This window comes from Leptinotarsa decemlineata, unplaced genomic scaffold (assembly GCF_025532065.1).
Source record: "Leptinotarsa decemlineata unplaced genomic scaffold, Ldec_3_MD MMD2_tig00000576_RagTag_RagTag, whole genome shotgun sequence".
NCBI classification, from domain to species: Eukaryota; Metazoa; Arthropoda; class Insecta; order Coleoptera; family Chrysomelidae; genus Leptinotarsa; species Leptinotarsa decemlineata.
In genome coordinates this window covers 9520015-9532941 of record NW_027412551.1, presented here as the reverse complement: position 1 = coordinate 9532941, position 12927 = coordinate 9520015, and the positions used below count along the sequence as shown (strand labels likewise).

Here is a 12927-nt window from a genome sequence, read left to right as displayed (position 1 = left end):
TACTTGATAAACTTTATCAAATTGGAATTAGAGGAAAATCCCACGATTGGTTCAGTTCTTTTCTTGAAGGAAGAACCCAGAGAGTAAAAATTAGCCACACTAGTGCAAATAAAAAACTCACATATTTCTCATCACCACAAGAAAATAATATTGGTGTACCTCAAGGCTCTGTCTTGGCTCCTATACTTTTTATCATCTATATAAATGAACTCCCAATAGTTTTACGGGAAGCGTTCACTTGCTTATATGCTGACGACGCTACTCTACTCCTCTCAGATAAATCAAAATTAGAACTCCAAAATAAAATATCTAACACCACTGATGTCCTACACGGTTGGTTAAGTAAAAACTCGCTATATTTCAATCCTTCCAAAACAAACTACATGACATTCCATACCAGTCAAAACCTCAATTTGCCTGCCTTGAACCTGAACCTATGCGGTATCTCTATCGAACCCTGTACCACTATTAAATTCTTGGGCATTTCTCTTGACAACGACCTTACTTTTAAAACACACTGCAAAAGTCTCACCGGCTCACTGAACTCTAGATGCTATCAAATCAGAATGTTAAAAAATGTATTGAACACTGAAGGTCTACTATTATTTTATTATGCTCAAATTCAATCCAGAATTAGTTATGCAATCAGTATCTGGGGTACATCTCCAGCCGCTAAAGATATATTTATTGCACAAAAACGAATAATTCGTTGCATAACAAATGCACCGAAGCTGCAGTCATGTCGAAATCTCTTCAAGAAATTCGGTATTCTTTCTTTTTACGGTCTCTATATTTTGGAAGTCTTAACATATATTCATAAAAAGAAAAACACGTTTCTCACAAGTACTGACTTTCATAGTTACAACACCAGGAGAAGAAACGAGCTCCGCCTACCAAAGTCACGTCTAAACCTCTGTCACAATCTACCTGATATAATGGGATTGAGACTATATAACGTCCTCCCCAATGAATTGAAGTTAATAAATCAGGCACAAATTTTTAGGAAAAAAACTAAAGACTTCTTACTTCATATTACACCGTACGATCTGAATGAGTATTTTGAATATTGTCGCAATTGCTAGTGCTAACTTTTGTCATGTCTTTAAATATACTGTGCGGTCCGCTAGCATTTACATATTTTATTCACTTGTATACATATATTTATTTTATGCTAGTATTTAGTTTTCTTTTGTCTTCAAATGTACTGTGCTGTCCGCTAGCATTTATTTATTTTATTTTATTCACTTATATGTGTATGTGTATGTATGTGTATATATGTGTGTATATATGTGTATATGTATATATGTGTGTGTATGTATATATATATATATATATATATATATATATATATGTATGTATGTGTGTGTATATGTGTGTATATATGTATATATGTGTATATATATATATATATATATATATATATATATATATATATATATATATATATATATATACCTATAATACTATATTTTACTACAATTTTGTATACCTTGACTTGCCCTATAGCTTCTTGTATGCTCATATTAAGGACCAATAAACGTATTATTATTATTATTATTATTATTATTATTATTATTATATCTTCATGCAGACATTGTTCACTGTGGTTCTGGCATCGAATCTGGTCATTATTACGCATTGGTCAAAGATGAAACGGACTGGTTTAATTTTGACGATAGTCGTGTCACTAAGTGTTCTGGCGATGTCTTGAATTTGTTGGAGCCTCGTGAGACACCCTACATGTTCTTTATGAAAGAGGACATTGGCAGATCAAGATCTTCAGATGATGTGGTGCTGCAGGTTTTTCCGGGTTTTCCTGCTGCTGAAAAAGCAAATGCGCCACTGGAATCAATGAAGTCGCCCCGATGCGCCAATTAATTTTTGTTGTTGTTTCATAATTTCATAATTTGTATTACTTTCTTCTTCAATATATTTGTTGCAAATATAAACAGTGTTATTGAAGTTAATTGTCATTTTGATTTTTTTAAGTTTGCATGGTTTTGTTCGCAATTATCGCAATAAACTATGGAAAGCAGCAGCGATACAGACTTTGAAAATGAGGCTTACGAAATTTCCTATGCAACAGCTGCTGCTACGACACAATTATTCGAAAACTATTACAGAGAACGTAATCTGAACTGTCAAATCCTCTACCTTGTGGAGTAAGTACTCTTGGTTGACAAGTACCATTTCAGTGGAGAAAAATGTAAACATAGCTATTTTCCCAAAGGTTATCGCATGTCTTAAAAGGTTATAGAGTAAATAAATCAGAAGTCTTCAACAGTGCGCATCGATAAATTTATTAGCGAAGCAAAAAATGAAACATTTCCAATGCTGAATGTGATTTCAATGAAATAAGTATTACGATCGTAAGATATGATAACTAACAAAAATGTCAATTAAATTAATTAACAATAAGGAAAACATGTTGCTTGTAAAAATACCAGATTCCAAAACACATTTACACAATTCGAAAACCTGCTGTTGTATGGGTAATATTCATCTTTATAGTGATCCAATACTCCACATAACAGATTATTCATGAATTACGAAAAAGAAAAATGTTCGAATTTCAATATTCAATACAAATGTTCAACAAAGAAATATAATAAAGGAATGTATCTCATTGATTTGTTACTCTTTACGGTTGCCGAAAAAATAGTGTACGCAAACACGTACGACAATAGTTTTATTTGTCTCGAAAATTGTCTCGCCCGTTTAGAAAATTGTCAAACTCGAATGAGTTTTCAATCAATATTAGGTTTCGGCAGGATGAGGTGCCTCTTAATTACGACGAGATAGTTTGAAAGTGGGTAAATGACAATCGAAGCATAAAAATTGGGTGGTCAAGATTCGTTGAAGTAGACAAAAGCCTTTTTCACATGGTCCAAGGTTCTTTCAGTGAAAAAGTTTCTGTATTTCATCAGTTCGGACTTCCATTGTCTAATATAATATAAATTGATTTGATAACCCAAATTATGTCACAACGTTTCGATTATTAGTATCCACAATTGTCTTCAGGTGATAACTGGACTTATTCCTCCGAGATCTGACTATTTATGGGTCATTCGAGTGCTTTCACCTATCCCCTCTTCCATCTTTCCGCTTCATTGGTTTTGGACTCATCAACACAACTTGATGTTGTGTTGATGAGTCCAAACATGCTCTGCTATTCCGGATTTTCTGGTTTCTCCTCGCTGTGTGTGTTTCTTGTGCTCAGCAATGTGAACTTTCGATGGCCTCTTAGTTTCACCGATGTATGATTCTCCGCACTCGCAGGGTATCCAGTAAATGCAGAGGAATCATCGAGACTCTACTGGACTGTGCTTTTGGGCTCTGTAATACAAAGGAAGGTCTCGAAAAGAAACTAGGTATCATCAAAAATGACCTTCAACGGAATGGTTACTCCAAAGTGATGGTAGAACAGGCTTCAGCTAGAAGACAGCAAGAACTCCACAAGGAAGAAAAGTCGCCACAACCAGTACTTGTACTTCCCTACATCAGAGGATTATCGGAAAGGATAAGACGGATTGGGTCCAAGTATAACATCAGGACCTGCTTCAGATCTGGGAACACTATCCGTCTCACGAAAACCAGGTCACCAAACGCGGACTGCGATTCCAATAATTGCATTTACCGGATACCCTGCGAGTGCGGAGAATCATACATCGGTGAAACTAAGAGGCCATTGAAAGTTCGCATTGCTGAGCACAAGAAACACACACAACGAGGAGAAAGCAGCAAATCCGGAATAGCAGAGCATGTTTGGACTCATCAACACAACATCAAGTGGGCTCAAGCTGAAATCATCCACAAAGAGGAACACTGGAGAAAATTCAAAGTAGGCGCGTATATGTTGTCCAACAACGCATTCAGTCAAGCTAACGTAGAGATACGTAACATATGGAAACCTCTAATCAAGCGAAAAACGACCAACTCTCGCCAAACGGTCATCTTCCGCCAAAACCAATGAAGCGGAAAGAGGGAAGAGGGGATAGGTGAAAGCACTCCAATGACCTATAAATAGTCAGATCTCGGAGGAATTAGTCCAGTTATCACCCGAAGACGATTGTGGATACTAACAATCGAAATGTTATGACATAATTTGGGTTATAAAATCAATTTATATTATATTAGACAATGGAAGTCCGAACTGATGAAATACACCACGAAACATTGTCAACCATCTTCAAAAAAGAAGTGAAAAAGTTATCGGAGTGCTTGAAAAGATGGTAGTCGGTCGGTGAGAGGTCTGGGGAGTATGGTGGGTGAGAAAAAATTTCGAAGCACAATTCGTTTAATTTTCGGACGGAGATTTGTGAAACGTGCGGACAGGCGTTGTCGTTCAGCAGGATCGAACTAACAGCATCAATGTATGGAGTACAACATTCTTTATCGATCAAATATTGGTATATCGAGATACAAAAACACGGACAATACTTTTGAAACAACCTAATACTACTGTATGTTTGCTACTGTTTCCGACAAAATATGCATTCTCATCGTCTTTCGACTGAACCATTCATATCGTGAATCGAATCACCAATGCATTAATTTCCATAACTTACCAGTCGAAGCCAGCAATAAACCGTGAGTGAGGATTTCAACTCGTTGACTTCGATATGTTTGATGGACATTCCTAAACGGACCTGAGTTGCGTTGAAGTGTTGAGACGGCCTTGCAAATTTATCATAGTTGAGCAGGAGATCTTGACGCAATTTATCTGTGTGAGTAGAATTCCAGAGAGGCTGTGGACTTAATTCTGCAATAGAAATGCATTTTCATTCTCATATCGTACGAAATGGCAAGTCAAGGTTAGTTCCAGAGATAACGTCCGTGTATCAGTTGAAAGTGCAATATTGGAATGCAAAAAATAGAAGCAACGGAAATATGCCATTATATATTTCTGATAACCAACTATATGAGAACTGATACGCATATCATTTGATGCAGTTTACCTAAACTCATTTTCATTTTCAGTCAGGTCAATTCGATACGAAATGTTATTATTTTTTTCTGTTTGGAGGCAAGTCTTTCAATCCAAAACAAGCACTCGACGCGCTTTCCACCAACCATGTTGGCGTCTTCAAGAGGTGAAGTAGACTACTTCGTCTTCTGAAGACGTCAGTGCTTGTGTTAGATTTGCGAATATTCTTTATAATAATAATAGTCTTTATTCTTCAACATAATAAAACTAAAATACAAAATTTCAGAACAATAATTAAGAAGAAAAGGGAATTGAAACTTTCCATACTGCAGTTTCGTCCTATAAAGACATTTTCAAACTGCAGTAACGTTAGTTACAAATAAAAGTGGTAAAAAACATAGAAAGTTTCAATTCTCGTTGCTTCATTATGATTTCCTACCACATAGTAACGGCTAAATCCATTAATTTATTGAAGCAATAATTAAGTGTCGACGAAAAGGTGAAGTAACAACCTTTGTAAATTGTAGCTAATGTATAAGCTGTATTTAAGTAAAGTTTCATCTAAATACCTACTTTACATACATACATTTATAACAAATACGAAACAGTATTTCAAAACCAGCCATTGACATTCTCGATATGGTTATTCTAGTTCCCAAAATAGAAAACTTTTGTCCAATTTAACCGATCTGCTATAGACGAAGTAACCTGTATTGTGAATAGTTAAAGCTATAGGCATCTCAAAGACCAAAAAAACTAATACAGAGAAATAATGCCGTAATCCTTACACTGTAGCAGGTTTTATTCAATTTTTTTCCCAAGTTTATAATGTGGGTATGCCAGTAAATATGCTCTTGATGTGTATACCTAAAAGTTTTGTTGGGGTTTCTACTTTCATTTGATTATTTGCTAAATGAACAGTTGTTGGTGACTCAATTCTTTGTTGAAGGGTTATGAATAGAATCACCTTGGTTTCGTCGGTGAAGAATAAGGCCGTTTTAAAAATACCAGTGCTGTGTTCTTTCGACTAAATGAAATGATTTAGTAATTAAATTTCGATAGTTGCAGATAGGAACCAGTTAATTTATGTCTCCGATGACTGGATATTACGGCTGCGTAAGACGTATCTATTTATGTTGACTCAGGTATTTTGGTGTACTAATACCTGTACCTGGTATAGGTGAATTGTCAATAACATTAGTCGATACTTTTCTACCTGGCGTCGTGCTGTTTGCTATTCTTGAACTTCTTAGTATCGGATTCCATATCTCAACTGTACATGCTTTATCATCCAAAATAAACATATATATGTAATAGTTCAGTAACATCAATTTGACAAGATTCGACTACCATACGTACATACAAAGTATTCAACCTCCAGATTGCATATATGAGGAATGTTCCTCAATTTGGGTTATTACAGCAAATGCAAGTTTGAATAAAATAAAGTTGAGTTCAATTCATGAGTTTTTCAAATTCACTTCGAAAAGTATTTGAATTGATGTTTCAAATGTTGGGTTTCAATTTTTAAAGGGATTTGTTTCTAATTCACATATTAGCAACAGTGCCTATATCAAGTTGAAATAATTTATACGTACCTAGATATTCTACTTTGAAAAAGGAAAATTATCTTTATAAATCAACAATTAGGGCAAAATATAAATTATAGTTTTATACCACCTCCACAAGCCACATAAACAACAGTTGTTTTGTTATTAATTTATATAGAGGAAGATAGGTTGAGTGCACAAAATGTCATATGTCACAGAATGTCTCGGAACATAAGTAAACAGAACAGCACGCCTCTGAAATATGTCATCTTTGTTTGTTTCATACAGGTAACAGATTCATTGTCCTTTATTAGCTATAACCGATGTTGCCAAATGGTAAAATAGAAACGAATCCCTTTAAATGTTGAATGCATTATTTATTTCCTCTTTTTTAAGAATTCAAATAATTTTTTAAAGAAAAAGGTTTGAATGATAAGTTCAAAATGCGTTGTTTTAGAGCTCTTTTATGAAAACTACTTGATTTTCGTCAGGAGGAACATTCCCCATTGGTCATAACATACCGCCCAGACAAATGAATACACAAATACACACATAAGTAAACAAAAATAATATAATGTAATAATAATAAAATTCAAATACAGTGCGGAAGTAGACATCGTATTGATTCCATTTGTCTTTACTAATCTATAATTTGTTCATGTTTTTGTTAAACTGAAGATGATCACAGCTGTGATCGAAATATGTCCCCCAATTGTTTCAATTAAAAGGTGAAACAGTTCCTCATCACCTCAAGTTTCTAAACTATTGCAGAATATTTAGATACCCCCTCATTCGCATGAGAATGTTCAGATATTCAGTTTTTTTTTATATCTATAATCGTTTTTAAGTTATTGATGTTTTGTTGAGTTCGATGGTTCATGATGTATATTCAGTGTTTCTGACTGATTTTTTTTCCAACATACAGATGCAATTATATTGAAACCCAATTTTTTTTCCAATTTTTGTAGTATGATTGCTACAAATGTAATTTACATGAACGTAGTCAAATAAAATATGTCTAAGTATGTCTATGTATGTTTTTCCGTTGAATAATTGAATATATTTTTTTTTTATTTGGAGAAGACTTCGAGTTTACCTGCCTCTTAAAATATTTATACTCCACTTTCAGTTATGGACTGTATCCGTTGATTAAACTAGTTTATATGAAAAAAACTTTTGTTTGAAGGTGGTTGGCAATGTTTCATGGTGCATTTCATTATTTCAGACTTCCATTGTCTAATATGATATAAATTGATTTGAAATCCCTGAAAGAATCTGTAAAAATTAAAAAGGTTAGCTGAAAAATAAGAATTATATCAAGCATAAAAATTGAAATTACAATGAAATAAAATACAAGCAACAACCAAAAAATAAAAAATGTAACTATTAACACGAGATGGAAATTTAAAAAAATTAAAAAAATTATTAACAAGAAATGAAAATTAAAAATTGAATGATTCCAAACCAAATTACTTTACGACGTTTCGATTTTTAGTATCTGTAATATTCGTGTTGGAATATTAATTGAAATTGTAGAAGTAGTTTTCAATATTTGTTTATTCAAACAATATCTCAGTTCAATCAGAAATGTGACAACACACAGTCTACTTGACATACAATAATCTAAAACAACATATACAGGACGAAACATTACATTTACTCCCTAACTTCACTTATGTCACATTCATATAGAAGAATAATTTGTGTGTTTAGCTTTCCTATGTGATTGTAGTCTTCTAGGAGGTTCATGAACTTCAACAATTTCTTGAATTGGTGTATCTTCTTCTGACTCTATTTCTTCATCTGGTTTCCTATAATCATGAAAATCTTGATCGGATTCAAATTTAACGTCCAATACAGGATTCATGTGATCAAATTTTACAATATTTTTGAAGTGAGAAGCATTTCTTGTTATCTTTTTATCTAGCCTTGAAACGGTTACCTTTGTACCACTAATTTTCTCAACAATATATGGATTAGGATCATATGGTGGGATAAATTTATTTACACGTTTTTGTTTGAAAATTACTAAATCTCCAACATTTTATTTTTGTTTTTTAGTATGTAATCTTTCATCTGCATACTTTTTGAATTTCATTTTTTTTTTTCAAATAGATGTTTTCCATTACTGACGTGGGTTGTTATTCTCGTAGCCAAATGTAATATTCGTGTTGGAATATTGATTGAAATTGTAGAAGTGGTTTTCAATATTTGTTTATTCAAACAATATCTCAGTCCAATCAGAAAAGTGACAACTCACAGCCTACTTGACATACAATAATCTGAAACAACATATACAGGACAAAACATTACCGTATCCACAATCGTCTTCGGATGATAATTTTCATCTTGTGTTAATAGTTCAATTTTTTTTGTTGCTTGTATTTTATTTCATTGTAATTTCAGTTTTTTGCTCAATATAATAATCATAACAATAATATACTTTATTGTCATCAAGAATAAGCCTTGTGGACAAAGCTTGTGAAAAATACATACAAATCTTGGAAGTATCGGACATAGCACTCATGAAAGTGGCAAACCATAGACACGTGTTTCGGGCTTTTGGCCCGTCATCAGTATGGTGCAGCCAAGTGTGAGGATGAGCAACACTTGATTACCAAAAGATAGAAAAATACAAATGCACGGAGCCACCAACAGGAGCCAACCGCACATTTGTGGTTTCAGTTGATAGATCTCGTGTTCACAAGAAAACTATCAAAATCACCACGGAGGCAGCTATAGCTACCTGCGTGACATCCGGGTGTTGCCCATCCTCACACTTGGCTGCACCATACTGATGACGGGCCAAAAGCCCGAAACACGTGTCTATGGTTTGCCACTTTCATGAGTGCTATGTCCGATACTAACTTCTGTTTCTATATCAAAACACTCAATAACTTTCATATTTGTATAATTTCCTGGACCCGGATGTCACGCAGGTAGCTATAGCTGCCTCCGTGGTGATTTTGATAGTTTTCTTGTGAACACTAGATCTATCAACTGAAACCACAAATGAGCGGTTGGCTCCTGTTGGTGGCTCCGTGCATTTGTATTCTATCTTTTGGTAACCAAGTGTTGCCCATCCTCACATTTGGCTGCACCATACTGATGACGGGCCAAAAGCCCGAAACACGTGTCTATGGTTTGCCACTTTCATGAGTGCTATGTCCGATACTAACTTCTGTTTCTATATATATATATATATATATATATATATATATATATATATATATATATATATATATATATATATATATATATATATATATATATATATATAACATACATAAACACACCCATTGCACCAGACAAATATTCATATCCAAACAAGAATATAAACAAAATACTTATACAGTTTGTCTCACTTCACATGGAAACACCCCCGTATCTTCCGTAATATTCTTCGAGGTAGAACGACGAAACTCTCTGGACTGATGGGAATGCTCAAAATGCACCCACCACTTGAATGGGGTTGGATATACACTGTCCGCCACTTGCGATGGAACACCCCATTTTTACGGTAAAACATATTAGGGGGCAAAATAGGCTCGAAATTCCATCAGATTCGTGATCAGGACTACCAACTCACTACGATTACACTTTTTTCCTGAAAGAATTTCAGTCCTGAAAAATCCGAATTTGGCTCACTTCTTATGGAAACACCCCCGTATCTTCCGTAATATTCGAGGTAGAACGATGAAACTCTCAGGACTGATGGAAATGCTCAAAATGCACCTACCACCTGAATGGGGTTGGCCAAAGTGATATACATTGTCCGCCACTCGCGACGGAACACCCCATTTTTACGGTAAAACATATTAGGGGGAAAAATAGGCTCAAAATTCCTTCAGATTCGTGATCAGGACTATCAACTTACTACGATTACACTTTCTTCCTGAAAACATTTCAGTCCTGAAAAATCCGAATTTGTTTCACTCCCGTATCTTCCATAATAATTGAAGTAGATTTTTTTTTGGTTTTGACATCAGAACATGAACGAAATTGTTTAAGAGAAACTCGACTTTTGTTTTCACATAAATAATTTATTTTTTATTTTGTTGTCAGAAAAGTTATTCCTTTAAGAGAGAAAATGGTAATTTTGTAACAGGAACGGAAATATGTAATCAGTGAGGTTTTAGGATGGTTAATATTAGTTGATATTCTCATTTTCCCATTATTTAAAAAAAAAAGGATATTTTGTGGCGAAAAATGTTATGTAGTTCAAAATTCTTTCGAAGTACTACTTTCAAAATTACATTTTCAATTAAAAAACGAAACAATCAATTTCAAATGATTTAACTGTTGACGCTTTTATATTTTCGTGCCTTCTATGAAATTTCCCTCCAATCGAACACATTTTCCTTTGCGCCTTCTATTATTTCCTCCAAGTCTTCTCAGTTCTCTAGGTGTGATTACTCTACATGCTGGTATAATTCTTGCACGGAGATCTTTCTTATTTGTTAGCCTATCCTTATAAACTTCATTTTTCAAGTTTCCCCATAAATAAAAATCCAGTGGAGTTAAATCTGGGGATCGTGGTAGCCGTACTACGAGAGGGCTATTGGGTCCTATCTATTTCATAGGTAGATTCATATTCAACCAAACCCTTGTTATGCCACTATTGTGAACTGGTGAACCATATAACTGAAAACTCATGCTGTGTCTCACATCCAAAGGTAGTTCTTCTAACACATCGGAAAATGCATTTTCGAGAAAATTCACGAATAGTCGTCCGTTTAAATTTTGATCGAAAAAAAATGGCCCGATAATATTTTCGTTCACGATACCACACCACACATTAACTTTCTGAGATATTTGGTCTCTACAATTCACCACCTAATTTGGATTTTGTTCAGCCCAAAACCTCATGTTCTGAGAAGATAAAACACCCTTCGTGGTAAAGGTAGCCTCATCACTGTATAAGATATGCTTTAAAAAATTCCTGTCATTGAGGTAATTTCCCTGCAAACATAAACAATACTCCATACGGCGGATTTCATCTCCTTCGTGCAAAGTATGTAAAAATTTGGGTTTGAACGCACGCATTTTATGCCTCTTTATATTTTACTGCAGCTCATATTGAGTTGAAGCGATAAGTTTCTCAAACTAATTCTAGGATCAGCTTGATGAGACGCCAATATCGTATCATTATTAATATGATGTTTTACAATTTTTCTGTCCTTTGTTACTTAGCCGGTGCTCACGAATAGATTATATATTTCATGTACAGTTCCACGGTGTACAGCTACATCTAGCGGGTGTCTTCTATTAAATTCAGCGGCCGCTTCACGATAAGACCTCACCCCTTCACCAACAATTAAAACTATTTCAATTTTTGCTTGAAGTGACAGACATGCCATGTTGAACTTTGTCAATCAAAATGAGCTGATATCAGTTAAAATGGGAACTTCAGAAATATTAAAATATGAACAGGAACACACGAACAGAAAACAACTGGAACACAGGAACAATATCCAACACAAATACAGGAACAATAAACACAATGGGAACAAAATCACGGCAGAAACAATAGGAACAACGGTGATTCAAAGAACAACAATACTATCTGTTTAAAATCTGTTTTTCCGTTAACCAGCTGTCGCACCCCTACGAACGACAACCCTCAGAATTCGAAACTTGAGCGAGCTAAGTATTAACGAGGTCTTACCTTTTAACGTGTGATTCCTAACACGGGTTGGACGATAGCAAGTGAAGTTCGATCGTTCAGACTAGGGCTTGAACCACCGACCAACAAGGCAGTCAATTCGAGTGAGTGAACAAACCACCCACGCCGAACCGCTTGGCTACCGACCGACCGCTACTAGAAATAATAAATGCAATGAAAACTGGTTTGGGGGTTAATACAACAAGATCTTTCAACAATATTGTCAGGTTGACAGTGAATATCAATGAGCAACTGTTTTCCATGGTGATTTCAGGGCACCGCATGATTCAATGAAACTGATGTAATTCAATCCCTTCAAATGATTTTTTCTTTAAAAATCAACAGTTTTTTCGGTGTTGCAATGAGTAAGAAGATTAATTTTATTTCGGATGGTAAAATGTTTCCTCAATATTTTGATAAAGGACCCCAGACATTTCTAATGAGAAATGGCTTGCCTTGAATTTTGTCGAAATTTTGATGTTGTAGTTCTTGATGTGCTGATTGAAAGTGTTCACAGCCAAAGCTCAGAATTGTACAGTTTTCGAGATGTGAACCTTTGAATATAGATTTTTTCCATTTTTTGCAGTTTTTGCTCATCAATCGAGAGCTCTCACTTCTGGTTGGGATAGAATTTGGATGTTCAGCAACCAGAATTAGTTTTACGAATAATCTTCTTCAGTTATAATAGATGCCGCCATCGATAATTTTTCATACACTGCTTCACACTATCTCTGAGAATGTGATGCTGTGACATTTTCCTCAGATAGGCTCAAAATGGATAATAG

General features: G+C 34.7%; 1 protein-coding gene across 3 annotated transcripts in view; it reads right to left on the bottom strand.

Annotated features, from left to right (window-relative positions):
- Positions 1 to 12927, bottom strand: part of nAChRa10 (nicotinic acetylcholine receptor alpha 10 subunit) — a 40809-nt gene that overhangs the window by 20139 nt on the left and 7743 nt on the right. For all 3 annotated transcript variants that reach the window (XM_074174407.1, XM_074174406.1, XM_074174405.1), the window contains exon 2: positions 4569 to 4762. In XM_074174407.1, coding sequence (XP_074030508.1) covers positions 4569 to 4637 — 69 coding nt within the window. In that variant the 5' untranslated portion in view covers positions 4638 to 4762. The remainder of the gene's footprint in view (positions 1 to 4568; positions 4763 to 12927) is intronic.